Genomic DNA, 16,493 nt, shown 5'->3' with positions numbered 1-16,493 from the left:
GGTTAGCCTGGTTATTTGGAAGGTGGTAATGCATTGGTTAGCCTGGTTATTTGGAGGGTGTTAATGCAATGGTTAGCCTGGTTATTTGGAGGGTGGTAATGCATTGGTTAGCCTGGTTATTTGGAGGGTGTTAATGCATTGGTTAGCCTGGTTATTTGGGGGTGTTAATGCATTGGTTAGCCTGGTTATTTGGAGGGTGGTAATGCATTGGTTAGCATGGTTATTTGGAGGGTGTTAATGCATTGGTTAGCCTGGTTATTTGGGGGTATTAATGCATTGGTTAGGTTAGTTAGGTTAGATAGGCTGGTTATTTGGAGGGTGGTAATGCATTGGTTAGCCTGATTATTTGGAGGGTGTTAATGCATTGGTTAGCCTAATCTAGTGATTTGGAGGGTGTTAATGCATTGGTTAGCCTGGTTATTTGGGGTGTTAATGCATTGGTTAGGTTAGGTTGGTGGGGGAGTGTTTGGAAGTACGCAGATCACATCGATTTCGGAATCTTACTGAACAAATCCGGGAAAAATATATTTTTAAACAATTGTGCTAAATACTGTGTAATGATTTTATTGTCAATTTATTTTTATAGTGTTTTTGTTTTTGCCTCGTTTATTATATTTTTAATTTTTCGTGTTCTTAAAGTGCGTACTAAATGTAAAAAAAATGAATATAAAGTAGAACGTTTTCGTCGATTTTACACAGGGTGAGTATGGCAACACGGTGCATAACCTTGTATTTTACTGTCTTTATGAAGGTTATAATAGGGAGTTTTCGCATTGAAATGTAGTGAAAATTTGGAATTTTCAATTATTTTTTTTCGTAGAAAAAGTGGTTCATCCAACAATTTTTTTCTTTTAAACCATTCCATTAACTATGGGATCCACATTAAAAATTAAAAAAACCACGATTTCGTGGGGACCTGTTCTGCACAAGACCCTGTAAGATACAGCATATTTGATATATAAAAAGATACATACATCTTGAACCGAATGGAAGCATCTTGATACAGCATTATTTGGTTACGCAAAATATACATAAGAAACATTATTTGTTTATTGCAGAATACTACCCTATTGGTCATAGTGCTGATACGAATAATGTCAATGTTCTCTGAATCAACGTTTTCTTCAAAGCGATTCTCTGTAAAAAATTGTTTTTTATTTATTTATTATGTGGACACATGTGCTGTATCTTCCGATATATTTAATCTAAAGTTCCGCGGCTTTGGGCTTGTTATGTTGATGGACGTTATTTGATAACAGTAAATTCAACATCTCCATTTACCACGGTAGTTCCTTTCCATCCCATTGGACAAATCCTCCATTATGTTTTTCGTTCAGCTCTTTTATAACCTTTACAATTCCAGAACAGCTCGTATCTACAGAAAGTGGTGCGTTATTGCCACCCATGTCTGTTTTCACCCATCCCGGGTGAATGCAGGTCACCAACACGCCTTGACTTTTCAAGTCGATGCTTAGGGATTTTGTAGCCATGTTTATTGCAGCCTAAAAACACAGAATTTATTCTTCACTAGCAATAATAATGAGATTTACAGTTAATTGATTGAAACAAAAATATACAGTCATAAATAATGGTCATTCTTTTTTATAAAACAAAGGGAGTTTATCATTAAATAACTTTCAATTTGACGTTTAGTTACAAAATTATAATATTATTATGGTATGTCATAAAGAGAGTGTTCGCGTTTAAACAGCTAATTCACTCTCCCAATAGTTCAGTCATTGGGGATCAAAAAAGGGGCCTTCTTGGAAAAAAGTCCGGAAGTTTTGAAACTTTGCAGGTTTATAGGTTTTGGGGTCCCTAACTAAAATCCATAAAATGCACATCTCCAGACTTGCCGCCGGCGCCGCCACCTTGCAAAGATGGCGCCCAAAATCGGTATTTTGTAAATATCTCGAAAACTATGCGTTTTTCGTAAAAACTTGAAGAGAGAAAAATTAAAGAGAATGAAATTTCCTATAAAAAAGGTTCTATGGAAATTTTCGCGAAAGTCAACCGTTTAGGCGCAAAGTCCCTGGAAATTTTACAATTTTGCTTAAAGTATGATATATTATGTATAGGCGATTTTCCGAAACCAAATGTCGATTAGGGTTTACTAAAACTAGTTTTAGTTTAGTTTCTTCAATTTTGTCATAAAACAGTGGCATATCATTAATTCTTAATTAATTGTCGTGCTGGACAGCATTCATTGCGAACTTACCACCAGGTTCAGCATTGGTCTGGTTGTACCAAAGATGCCGAAGAACGGGGTTGGAAGAAAACAAAAACAGGCATTACTCCAGTCACAACGTTGACAGATCCAGCTCCGAAATCCCTATTAGCATTTTTATCCTGTAAATGCAAAACCAACAACTGTGGTAAATCCTGCGGATGCAGAAAAGCAGGATTAAAATGATCAATGATTTGTGCATAGTGCAATGGGAAATCCTGTGACAACGTCACTGAAGTGTCACTTGACGAATCCGATGAAGAGGAGTTGGGCTTGCCTGTAGTTATCCCTCTGGCGTCTGAAGATGAAGAGTTGGACGAATTGAGAGACTACCCTGAAGAGCCCAGCACAGCAGACACGATCGACTTTACATCAAAGAGCCAGGTCCGTCGGGCTTGTGCAGATAAGTTAAAGTTTTTAATTTATCTAGTGGAATAGGCCTCCGGGGAGACCACGTTAAAATAAACGCCCCATGACTTTACCTCTTGGGTGGTGTGGAAACAAGTACACATTTTCAATAATTAAAATTAATTATTCATAAATGAACGACCGAATTAATGATACGCCACTGTTTCATGACAAAATTAAAGAAACTAAACTAAAACTAGTTTTAGTGAACCCTAATCGACATTTGATTTCGGAAAATCGACTATACATAATATATCATATTTTCCGCAAAATTGTAAAATCTCCAGGGATTTTGTGCCTAAACGGTTGACTCTAGCGAAAATTTTCATAGAACCTTTTTCATAGAAAATTTTATTCTCTTTAATTTTACTCTCCTCAAATTTTTGCGAAAAACGCATAGTTTTCGAGATATTTACAAAATTCCGATTTTGGGCGCCATCTTGGCAAGATGGCGGCGCCGGCGGCAAGTCTGGATATGTGCATTTTATGGATTTTAGTTAGGGACCCCAAAACGTATAAACCTGCAGAGTAACTTCCGGACAATGACTGAACTACAATACATTACCCTTAATTTATTATATTAGCTCGAAGAGACCCATTTTCTCATGATATTTTGACGATGTTTCGAGCACTATGAAACCCCATCATCAACGGCAAAAAAATCTTCCGATTTAAATGATATTTGGTGTGTCGATAGACTGGACCAAGGCCAACTTGGCCGTGTACGACGCGTGTCACTGTGACAGTTTAGTTTTGACGTAAGAAACGTCAAAATTTGATGTCGTCCGATAGCGACCAAATTTGATGGGTAAATATGAGCGACGGTGTACGCAGGGTGTCCCATTTTGGTTGAAAATCATACGTATCTCCGTTATTAGTGAAGATAGAAGGGTGCGGTTTGCACAAACCTGTCCCTTTTTTTGTCAAACGGGAGATGCAAATAAACAAAATTTTTCATAGTCCTCTTCGTTTCCGAGCTACGGGTCTTTAGGATTTTGCAATTTGGGACTCTCCCTGTATCTCTGTTAAAGCTATTTAGTGAATTTGTTTTGTGGAACTTTTACGTAGAATACAGTGGCGTAGTCTGTTTTCTACCAAAAAAAAATATTTTTGAAAATATGATCTAAAGTTATGTTTTTAAATGGAACACCCTGTATAATTTATAAATCATATGATCTGTCTTGCCATAGGCTTCTCAAAAATATATATATCACTCTATATTTATTTTGACTATTTACTGCAATATTTAAAGTTTTTGTGGAAAATACCATATTTATTAGTAGGCCATGATTGATAATAAAAGAAACTAAAAAGAATTATTAAAAGTATACTGCTATCTGTCTCTTGTTTTATTTTGGGAACCGCTAATAAATTCTTTATATATTAGCGAAACTTAACTCTCTACCACCGCTATTTGTAAATCTTGGAATACATGTATACATAAGAATAATTTATCGTATCGGAAATTTTAGATATTCCTTAAGCTAATTTACGTGAAATATACTTTCAACAAGATGGGAAACATTCCCCTTCACTTAACTATGATATTAGAATACTGTTAAATTATTATTTTTCAAATCAATGAATTTGAACCAATGAACGCATATGATAGCCTCCTCGATTCCCGGATTTCGCCGTTCTCGATTTCTGATTTTGAGTATTTTTGAAATATGAAATATATCGTAGGCACTACAACAATGTCGAACACCTGAAAATGCTTTAATAATTCAAGATTTAGATAGTTGCAAACCCATCCCGTTATAAAAAAAGAAAAAAATATATTCACAGTTTCAGTGGTAGCAGTTATTTCAAAAGTAAAATATATCAGTCCCAAATAAATTTTTAATATGTGTATGACTATTTTAGTAAAATACCATTTTGATTTTTGTTATTTATCACGGCCTACTAATAAGAAAATGATATATATTTTAAATGTGTCGGTAAAATAGTGAAAATAAATATAGGTGATATATATATTTTGAGAAGCTCATAGCAAGACAGATCATATGATTTATAAATATACAGGGTGTTCCATTTAAAAACATAACTTTAGTTCATATTTTGCAAAATATTTTTTGGTAGAAAAACAGACTACGCCACTGTATTCTACGTAAAAGTTCTACAATAAGCAGTTTCGCCTTCTCGATACCTTTAACTATAACAGAGATACAGGAGGTGTCCCCAAATTGCAAAATTTTCCGAAAAAGACCCTGTAGTTCAGAAATGAAGAGAGAATATAGAAATTTTTGTTTACTAGCATCTTCCGTTTGACGAAAAGTGGGACAGGTTTGTGCAAACCGCACCCTTCTATCTTCATTAACAACGGAGATACCCTATGATTTCAACCAAATGGGACACACTGTACAGTCCACCTCTGAGAGGATTGGATACGACGTTTTCGTTTACATCTTCATCAGGGTAGGACTAAGGATAGGTGAGAAGAAAAATGTGGAGTCGATTCGGCATAGTTGGGGACGGGCTATAAATTTTAATAATTTTTTTTTTATATAAATAAACTTTTTATAGTATTTTTTTTTATATAAAACTAAAATTTACAAAACAGTTTGCATTTTAACTATTTTTAAGTACAGAAAAAAAAACAAAAAAAAAAAAAAAAATTTAAAAAGAAATGCTAAAAATGTGTTAATTTCTCGTTTTTTTATTTATTTATTTATAACAGACATTATAGGTTAACAAGGCAAAGGAATCCTGGCGGATTGGGATAATTTATCCTAAGATTTTTTAAACGATACGATTAGATAAAATAATATCGTACTTATAAGTTTAGTTTTGTTTTGCAAATTCAGAAATGCTAATAGACAGGTATGTCACGAGAAGGTAATTGATATTATGTCTGTATCCACAGTATATTATAATATAAATTTAAAAGAAAAAATTTTTTTTTTTTCAAACATCACAAAAGTATTAATTTTTTGCGACGTAATTGACAATATAAGTACAAAAGTCATTTTAACGCCCAGGCATAAGTAAAGCACTTTTGCGCCTAAGCATAAAAGTGTGAAAATAATATACAATTAAAACTCCCATATAGCGGCCACAAAATTTTCAAAGGAATGTGGCCGTTAAGGGAAGTGGCCACTATTGGGAACAATAAAATACAGATACCAATGTAAATTGCCTTTATTTTTGGAAACGTGCAAAGTAATTAAAATTAAGAGTACAGGCATGTAGTACAAACACACAATAAGTGTTAATAAATGATCTTCAGTTTTAGATTTTTGGCACAAAAAATAATTCAGTTGTTACAAAAAAACTTTATTACGCAAAAAAAAATTTTTTTTGAAAAAACATTTTTTTTTTATTTATACATATGTATTTTACACATAGGTATTCTTATATACATATGTACAATTGACTTTAAAAGTTACAGTGATAACCTTATTTTATATGGTGAAAAACTGATTAATGGTAGTCTGCTTTACAAATTTTTAATTTTGATTTTTGTAATTTCACTTTCAAATTTCATCAAAGTATGGGCAATATCAACCGCTAGTTCGTCTTTGTTTTTGGATACCAAAATTCTGAATGTCTCTTAATTTTTCACATACTTCATTCATATTATTTATAGATGAACACAGAATGTCTTGGCCTTCATCTTCTTCCTCTTCGGCTTGAGTGGAGTCCTGTCTGTCCTTGTTGTTTGTAAATTCCTGGATTATTCCCTGCATCTCTAAACGAGGATTTTCCGTAGGGACATCTGGAATCGACATCCAGATGATGCTGAATCTGAGGACTTCCCTGTATATTTTTAAAATTGAAGATAACTGACTTAAAGGAATGTCGTCCTCTTCGTCAAATGCATCGTCCCCTTTGACAGTTGCAAATCCCGCTTTTAGAAGCATTTTTCACATTCGATGTAACATTTTTCTATGCTGTACTTATCCACACCATAGTACTTGCCAAATTTATGCTCTCTTTAGCCTTTTCCATCGTTTCTTCAGTATTAGTAAAAGTCAAAAGTCTTTTAATAAAAATTGACGATATTTTAATTTAAAATTTTGAATAATTCCTTGGTCCAACGGCTGGCAATGAGATGTCGTATTTGGAGGGAAAAAAATTATACGAACATTTTCAGTTCTATTTTTAGTTGAGACGTATCAAAAATAAAGAACTTTTTCTACCCTGCCGTTTCATTTTGGTTTCAAAGGTTTTGAGCCAAGATGTCATTATATCTGTCGTCATCCAAGCTTTTTGTTGGATACCCATTCTATCGGCAATTTATCTACATGCGCTCCTTTAAAACATCTCGGGTTTTTGCTCTTACCTATAACTAGCGGATTTTCCTTCTCACCATGCATGCTGCAACAGAAAAGCAGTGTCACTCGTTGTTTAGCTGATTTTTTGCCAGCACATTTATCATTGTTTAAAGCAAAGGGTTTGTTTGGCATTGCCATATAATAAAGCCCTGTTTCGTCTGCATTAAAAATGTCTTTAGTGTCGTATTCCTTAATAATTGCTGTTAATTTTGTTTTCCAGTCTTCAACAGTCACTTCATCCACATCTGCAGACTCACCACAAATTGTTTTGAAGTTAATATTATGTCTCTTGCAAAACTTATTTAACCAGCCAGTTGAAGCCTTAAATTCACTAAGTTTCAAGGATGTAGATACCTCAAGAGAAGCTCAAGAGCTTTTTCCCGAATTAAGGTTCCCGATATAGGTATGTTTTTGTTCCTTGCCTTACAAAACCATTCGTAAACTAGTTGATCGATTGCAAATCCTTCTGTTTTAGGAAACTTTCGTTTTTTATCTGCATTGCATCCTTCTTCTTCAAACATTTTTTTTTTAATTCCACTTTGTTTTTAAAATGTCGTTCACTTGCGTTCTTCCAACACGAAACTTTTCCGCCAACTTCCGAGCACTGCTGTTATATTTTTCACTTTCCGCGACAATATTTTAATTTCTCTTTAATAGACAAACGTTTACGTTTCAAAGACATGGTTGCTGTTCTTTCAGAGTAAGAAACTAAACTGATTCTATATCTCCCAAAAATTTCAGCAAACTACTGACGAACTTGTATTGTATTTGTCACTCTCTGTACCTACTTCTCAAACAAATTATAAATGTTTATTGCTTGGAATTTCCTAAAGTGTACTGAAACAGCTCTTGTTAGACAAAAAAGAAGGTTCGAAGGGTTCGGTTTTTGGCCAAATTATTGGGGCAATAAATTTAATGGGTTTTTCCTTAAAATGTACCTTTGAAGCGGCCGGTGACCGCTTTCAGATTAACGTTATTGAAATATTTTAATGGCAGGAATTCCCCTAAGATTAATTCAAACAACTGAAAATTGACCGCTAACAGAAGTGACCGCTTTTTAGAAGTGGCCGAAATGGGAAGTTTTACTGTATTATTAAATTGACATAAAGTGTCAAATTCAACGAGCGTATGTCATAGTTTCTCGATATAATTAAATACAAGATATGTAACTTTTAAATTTTTTATATTATTTGGAACGTTTGAAATAGTTTAAAAACTTATTTTGTGGCGTTTGAAAAACGGCGTGTTCTATTCGGAGTAAAAATGACTTTTTGTGCCCTCGGCTGTATGTAAACGTACAGCCTCTCCACAATAAGTGTCATATTTACTCCTAATAAAACAATAATTTAAAATACAATTTGTTTTTGAGCGAATATGTCAAAAGTTGCTATACGCAGTGCCTTCTATTAAAAGATCAGCCTGGGGGCGGACTTTTGTTTACTTCATCAGCTGTACATACTTAGATATTGGGTTAGATTCCGTTTCATATTTTGTCGGTTGATTTTTGGTTTTAACTCTTTGATTTTTGGTATTATTTATTATTGTAGTGCAAAAAACTAATTATTTTGGTGTTGAAGTGACATAAACTACTACCAGATATATGGTCACTCTCGGCTTCGCATAAAAAATGAAATTTTAAAAATTACACGTTATTGTAGGTGATTTAACCTAAAAGTGCCCATACATTTTACTTATCATGATTTTTGTGTGTGTCTTTTAAGACTCTAACAATTCATCAATAAAGCTTGAGTGGAGTGTGTTTTTGGTTCTATGCCTCATCTTTGTTGTGTTCCTGGTGGGAAGGATAGTTACTAAGGATAGTTATTATACTAGGCAGCCTAAAGTGTCTGGAAGAGCAAGAAAAGTGGGTTGAGTTATAAATCAAGAGAGATTTTATTGAAAATATCTTTAATAAATTTAAAATAATATTCTCCCATGATAGTATTAATGAAAACTGGACAATTATGTTTATTTTATTCATATTGTGGAATCTCACTCCAAGTGTTGCTGGTTCAGCTTCGATAGATTCAAACACGTAAGTAGGTTTTATGATCTAGGGAAAAATAAAGAATATGTGTATTAGAGATCATGAAAAAGATTATTATTTTGAGTTCAAATTTTAAAAGAGATTTTTGTAAAGACAAGACTGATACAGTTTAAAGAAGAATGTGTTTTTGTTTGATAATATATAATGTATGTTAAGCATAACATATATTTGTTCAGTAATTTTAATGAATAGTATTGAGTTATTTATAATGCAAATTAATATCAAATATTTAAGTGATGGATGAATACAATATGAATAAAATAACAATAAAATTGGTATAGTTGCATAATACAAAATTAAGTTTTAAGAATAAAGGTGTTACTAAAAATGCTAAGAAATTCATATTTCTTTGTTTAATTAGTCTAATGTTATTTACATTTTACGTAAGAAATTATAAATATCATCGAAAATCATCTAGTTGGCTTGGAAATGAACATCGATGACATTCCTAAATAACTGTACACATAAAGTAATTAACTAAATTTTGCAATCTTTTGGAAAATTTGATATTCATGAACCTTGATTCTAAATATTCTAAATTTTGATTTTTTGAATTTAGGTTCGGGAAAAACCCTGATTGATTTTTCATTGGTTTTCATTATTTTTATTTGGTTTAAAAAAAACTGGTTCGGCTAACAGTGGCCTCCATCAGTGTATCATATGAAAAAATAGTGTCAGATATAATCAAAATTGCATATAAAATATTCACACCACGCACATAATGTTTACTGCATTACTCCATAGTCCAATGGAATAGTTTTAGTGTTAAAGAATAATAATTTTTAGAAATATGTGGTCATCTTTTGATAAGTTTATATTAGTTTATTAATTGCAGTAAAGATTATGAGGAGTGTGAATTATATTGTATATGTAATTTTTTTGGATTATATTGAACTGCAATTTTCTCATGACACAACACTAATAAAGGCTATGATGTTTTTTTAAATAAAAAAAAAACAAATAATGAAAACAAATGAAAAACTTAATCAACGTTTTTTTTTTTTTTTTTTTAGAAAATCAAAAATTTTAGAACAAACTAACATATAAGTCATGCTTGTACCTTTTTTTTAGATAATGTGTATTATTTGTAAATATAATTTTTTCGAACATTGATACTTGCAAAATATACATATAAATTTGTGAATGCAAATAATAATACATCACTATTAGTAGATATTAAAAAAAAAATGTTTTTGTTAAATTAGATCGATTTTTCAAGCCCCAATTTTAAAATATATTTACATTTTACCCATTATCTTATGTACTGCCTATTCATTATTTGTACATTGTAAAACATTTGCTGCATTTGTATGGTTCGTAGTTTATTTGCCAAAGTATTTGTTACCTGTGGAGTATATATGTTGTAGTTGTATGTATATTATGTATATTTCATTTAAAACTATATCATTTTAAAATACAAACCAAAAATCTGAGGAATAATTATGTTTTCCATGTATTCTACAATATATTTACTAATCCGTTATATCTAACTAGCGTGACGTCATAAATCTCGCCCGTAGGCTGATCTTTTAATAGAAGGCACTGCTATACGATATGCCATTCTATTCAGAGTGTCATTTTCTATCGTATAAAGTAAAAAAATACCGAGGGTGCCATTTAAAAAACAAAAGTTGTAGTCATTTCCGGTGAAACAGGAAGTGACCGAAACCAATTGAATACGGCAATCAATCCTAATTTATGTCATATACTAACATACCATGCAAATCTCGTTTTTTATGTGAAAAATAAAAAAAAGTTATAGGGTTTTTTTTTTTTTTTTTTTTGTTTAAAAAATCAAAAGAAATAGTTTCCGATAATTAGTCTTTTGCTAAAATTCGCAATTACTGCACTTTTAATTAAGTTGTGAATAATGGACTATACACAACTATAAAAATTTGTTAGTTACAACCACATCATTAATCTACATTTCAAATATCATATATCGATCTTTTCAAAGTAATCGATATATTTCTCGCCATTCCTAACAAAAAAGGAAAAAGTCAGTTTAAAGGTCAGAGGTCTTGTAGAATACATACAGTTCTAACATAATTAGAATTTGTATTCATACGTTTTGTTTGTTTTATTTTTTCATTGTTGATTCTTTTAACATAATTTCTTCTTTATTTTACTGTACCTAATTAACTAAAATTCTATTTCAACAAATAGAGTAATAAATATTAAAAATAGCCTCTGACGAAACACAATCCTTTTGGAATTTGCAAGTCAGAATCCTTCAACAAGTAATTACTATATTATCCTGTTAGGCATTTCGCGCAATGCTAAAAACATAAATATCACACCGACAACGTATGCGTCACAAATTATCCTTTATTTATCCGTTATCCTGCGATAATTACTGTGGTTTTTTGCTTGTAACGCTGATCTGATCTCCGATAAAATAACAATAAGATTTCTGTTGCTACGTGTATAGATAAACTAGAAATATAAATTTCTAGTTTAGTCTATGATTAAAGATAAAACTATTATTGTAGATTATTGTCTAAAAACTTTGGATAACTATTTTTCAGGTCTCAAAGAGATTTATCTCTGTAATAAAATAATTGTCATAAATAATATCTAATATAAATAAAACTAGCGTGTACCAGCGACTTCGTTCGCGTCGAATTAATCATTTGTAATGGTGAAGCAAGAATTTCTATTAACATACAAACTGGATAAAATTTTCTCACATTTATGTCAGCATGAGAAAAAACAATATGCGGATATTATTATATAACTTGGTAATATTTGAGTGCCAACCCTAGTCTGCACTAGTTTGGAGAATCATTTTTGGGTCGAAACGACGTTGGATACCGACGTTGGCTAGAAGCCTAATTTAGTACAAACTGCAACGTTGTTTAAAATCCTAATTCCCAGAAATACAAAACTAATATGGCGTCTAAGTCGCGTTTTATCCTAAATTGGGATAATTATAGTAAAAATATTATTTTTATGATTTAGTTAGAGACTCCATTCCACAAGTTTCTTTGTCCACCGTCCATCTGTCATCCTAGCCACATGTCCTGCCCAATTCCATTTAAGATGTAAGACAGATATCACCGCATCTCTTACTCCTGTTCGATTTCGTATTGTATGATTGGGTATTTTATCCCTGAGTGTAACTCCCAACATAGACCTTTCCATTTTCCGTTGAATGACCTGTATTCTATGTATGTTCTTTTTTGTCAAAGTAAGCGTTTCAGCTCCATACGTGAGGACAGGCAAGACACACTTGTTAAAGATCTTTCTTCTTAAACATATGGGAATATCAGATCTCAGTATATGCCTTAGTTTGCCAAATGCCGCCCACGACAAACCTATTCTTCGTAGAATTTCGTGGGTCTGATTATCTCTTCTAATACCGACCTCATGCCCTAAGTATTTATATATATGCACTTGTTCCAAAGGTATGTTATTAATGTTTAAATTTCCACTTAGTACTAGGTTTGTCATGTATTGTGTCTTTGACAAGTTAATTTTCAAACCGACTTTTTCTGAAGCATCATTCAGCATATCCAGCATATTCTGTGCCTCCTGTATGTTGTCTGTTATTAAAATAATGTCATCTGCAAAACAGAGATGATTTATCAATTTGCCATCGATGTTAATTCCTGTTGAATCCCAGTTTATCATTTTTAGCATACTTTCTAGCACAGCAACGAATAGTTTAGGGGACAGTGTGTCGCCTTGTCTTACCCCTCGATCGATATTGAATTTATCTGTGCATTGATTTGTCGATATTCTGACGTTTGCCGTGGCATTATCATATATATGTCTTATGATTGAGGAGTATCGATGATCGATGCGACTCTCACTTAGTGTCTCTAGAAGCTTCCGCTGGTCTACCGAATCGAAGGCCTTCTCGAAATCCACGAAGACAAGCATTAGTGGTCTATTATACTCAATGCATTTCTCGATAAGGACCTTGACTGTTAGAAGATGGTCATTTGTTCCGTAACCTGATCGGAAACCTGCTTGTTCGCTCGAAAGAAAAAAGTCTATTTTATTTGTCAAACGCTTGGTGAGTATTTTAGTAAATAATTTGTATACGTGGCTAAGAAGGCTGATGGGCCTATAGTTTTTAAGGTCTGTAACGTCACCTTTCTTGTGTACAATAATGATGGTTGCGTTGTTCCACTGTGATGGGGTTATTTCTTCTTCAATGCATTTATTAAATAGGACATTTAAAGCTTTGATGATTTCTGGTCCTCCTTCTTGGATTGACTCTATTACCAGTCCATCGTCGCCGGCAGCTCTATTGTTTTTCATATCTCTAAGGGCACTGATAATTTCTTCCTCGGTTATTTCTGGAATTTCTTCCGACCCCTGATTTATTACCTTTCGGATGTCGGTTCTGATCCCCTGCTGTTTTGATGTGTAAAGTTCTTGATAGAAAAGTTTAATAGAGTGTAGGATTTCCTGTTTGTGTGTTACTATGTTGCCGTGCATATCCTTGATCTTTTGTATTTCTTTTCTTCCCATTGTACTATTTCTCAATATCTTCAAACTTTGATTCTTCTCTATGACTTTCCTAATTTTTTCCGTATTCTGTTGCCTCCTATGCTTTCTGATTTCTTTGTTTAAAGTTCTATATATATTTATCTTAAGTTATAAGCTCTCTCTGTTTAAAGTTCTATATTCTTGTGTACTCTTGTCCTCCATATCTCTTCTCTGTTTCATTAAAAGTTTTGTTCTTTGATTCAGTTTTTGTTCTTTTACTTTTTTGGGACAACATTTTTCGATAGCCGTTTGAGTGGCCCCTTTGATGTTTTCGTATATTTCGTCTATCGTAGTAGTATTTTCATAATTTAGATTTGAGGCTATACATTCCTTATAAGAATCTTTATTTTCAGGGGCTACCCATTTCTTGTGGTTTTTCTTGAGTATCATGTTAGTTCTTTCCTTCTTTATATTTATTTTTATCTCGGCTCTTATAATGCGGTGTTCGCTTCCTATCGAAAATCTGTTTAATACACTTACGTCTTTGATTATATCTTTTCTATTGCTGATTATGAAATCTATTGCGTTTTTGGTTTTGCTATCTGGACTGGTCCATGTCCACTTTTTGCTGTTTCTTTTCTTGAAGAAGGTGTTCATTATATATAATTTGTTGTGGTGTGCGAAATCTATCAGTGTATCACCTCTTTCGTTTCGGCTTCCCAATCCATGATAGCTGACTGAAGTTTCCGCTTCATCTTGTTTGCTACCAACTTTGGCATTAAAATAGAGATATTATTATATAACTTAGTAATATTTGAGGGTAGTTTCAACTCGTTGGACTTTCGAAAACTCCGTTTGCCAAAAATAAGCTTTTTACGTCAAGCAGTTTAAGCAGAATTGTGGTTAAGAAATTACCCAACTTTTTGGAACACCCTGTATGATTTTTTAAAAAAATTCAAAATATGTAAAAAAACAAATAAATTATGCTTGTCCAAGCGTTTTCCCGAAAGACTAACCGTTTTTTAAATAACAAATATTGTAATATTTGAGAGGAGTTTTCGCCCTCTTGGAATTTGAGATTCGAGAAACCCCTCCTTATCGAACCTCTACACCCCACAGTCAATCCGTTTGCCAAAAATCAGCTTTAAACGTCAAGCAGTTTAAGCAGAATCATGATTACTCAGTGGTCATATAACAACAGAATAAAATATACGTGTTTAAGAGTTTTTCCGAAAAACTCACCGGTTTTTAAATAAAAAATATTTTAATATTTGAGGGATAGTTTCACCCCCTTAGAATTCGAGTTTCAAAAAATCCGTTCTTATCGAACCTCTACCCCCTAAAGTCAATCCGTTTTCCAAAAATCGGCTTTTTTCGTCAAGCGCTTTAAGCAGGATCGTGATTAATCAATGACCAGATTTTTCGAAACACCCTCTATACATTTTTAAAAAATCTTAAAATATGTAAAAAAACAAAATATAATATACGTGTTTAAGGGTTTTTTCGGAAACTTGACCGTTTTTTAAATAAAAAATAATGTAATATTTGAGGGGTGGTTTCACCCTCTTGGAATCACCCTAGAATCAACCTGTATATAACAACCTGTAATCAGTATGTCAGTCACTTAAGGATTTTATATATTAGTATAGATTAATCCACAAAAATAAAAATCCTCTCCAATTTTATGTGTTCGAATAAAAAAAACGTTATAGTAGGCGTAGAAATAATATTTCAGTTCGAGCTCTACTATGCTTATAAAAATGTTAAATATATGAATTGTTCAGCAACTTATATTTTTTTATAAATTTCTATCATCCCCTAGCTTCTAGCCACCCTATCTCGGTTAATTTTGATCCGAACAAAAAAAGTCATCTCAATCATTTTTATGTAAAATTTGACGCCCCAAAACATTTATTTGAACTTTTTTTTCTAATTCTTACCGTTTTTCCAAACGTTCGAAAACATTATTTTATTTATTTATTTCACCCCTTCTCGGGGATGAATATAAAAAAATATTTCACAATTCGTTTTTGGATCTTTCGAAATAAATTATATCAAAAATTCAAACTTTTACCAAAACTTTTGCGCATTTAAAGGCTTATTTTCTTGGACTAGTTGTTGAATCGCTTCCTCATCTAAAAATTTCACCACGCGCCACTGCAAAAATAACACAGAAACGATTAACTATTAAGTAAATTTATAAAAGAAATTATGATGAAGAGTATCGAGAGATGGCGCTTCATGGCGTTCTTGAATCGTACAGAAATAAAAAAAGCGGTCAAGGAGCAAAAAGTCAATTTTGAATAAAAAAAAAGTGAAAAGAAATCAATCATCAATCAAAAGTGATCGAACATGGATAGCCAGTCGTTATTGTGATATTTTTATAGTCACTTAGAAATATGCAAAAATATCCAGTTGGTAATTACGAGCCCTAACAACTATATGTTGGGACCAGGTCATATTATGGAATTATTGCCCTGGTTTTCCAAAATGACTGAAAAATATATGTTTAATTTTTTAAATATAAACATAGCCATATATCCTAAACAACTTGACAATATTTTTATGAATTTGTAAATCAATCCATATTTACAGTAGCGGATTTTGTTCATAAAAGGACAAATTTGCTGACAACTAAATGTCGGGACAAGTATTTTTAAATAATTAATATTATCATAGGCGGCTTTGCTATAAACGTCACAAATGTCGCAAACTGTTTACTTCAGCATTGACAGCTTGTAAGTGACTCGATACTTTGAGTAGTGAGATTTACTGTAAGAAATTTTAATTTTTTTAATTTTCAATTTTGTTAATTTAATCTAAAGTAATGGTCCGTGGAAAAGCTACAAATCAAAATCTACGCGAAATTATCATTCGTCAATACAGTACGGGAAAAACAATTCGAAAAATTTCTGATGATTTCTGAAGTATTCCAAAAACCACGGTCTTTAATACAATAAAAAAAATACGGCGAATCTGCCAACGTAGACGTTAGAGGTAAAAGTTCGGGAAGGCCAAAAGTTGTATCTCAGAGAGATTTACGAAATTTAGTAAAAATTTGCAAGTCTGCGAGAAGAAGTACTCTTAGCGAAGT

General features: G+C 32.4%; 1 protein-coding gene across 1 annotated transcript in view; it reads right to left on the bottom strand.

Annotated features, from left to right (window-relative positions):
- Positions 1 to 632: 632 nt before the first annotated feature.
- Positions 633 to 16,493, bottom strand: part of LOC115884808 (C-factor) — a 33,896-nt gene continuing 18,035 nt past the window's right edge. Inside the window, exon 5 of the mRNA XM_030903500.1 lies at positions 633 to 1,502. Within this exon, the coding sequence (XP_030759360.1) occupies positions 1,278 to 1,502 (225 nt within the window). The 3' untranslated portion in view covers positions 633 to 1,277. The remainder of the gene's footprint in view (positions 1,503 to 16,493) is intronic.

This window comes from Sitophilus oryzae, unplaced genomic scaffold (genome assembly GCF_002938485.1).
Source record: "Sitophilus oryzae breed Bouriz unplaced genomic scaffold, Soryzae_2.0 scaffold_357_pilon_pilon, whole genome shotgun sequence".
Lineage (NCBI taxonomy): Eukaryota > Metazoa > Arthropoda > Insecta > Coleoptera > Curculionidae > Sitophilus > Sitophilus oryzae.
The sequence above is the reverse complement of the archived record's forward strand: the minus strand, read 5'-3'. Positions and strand labels throughout refer to the sequence as shown.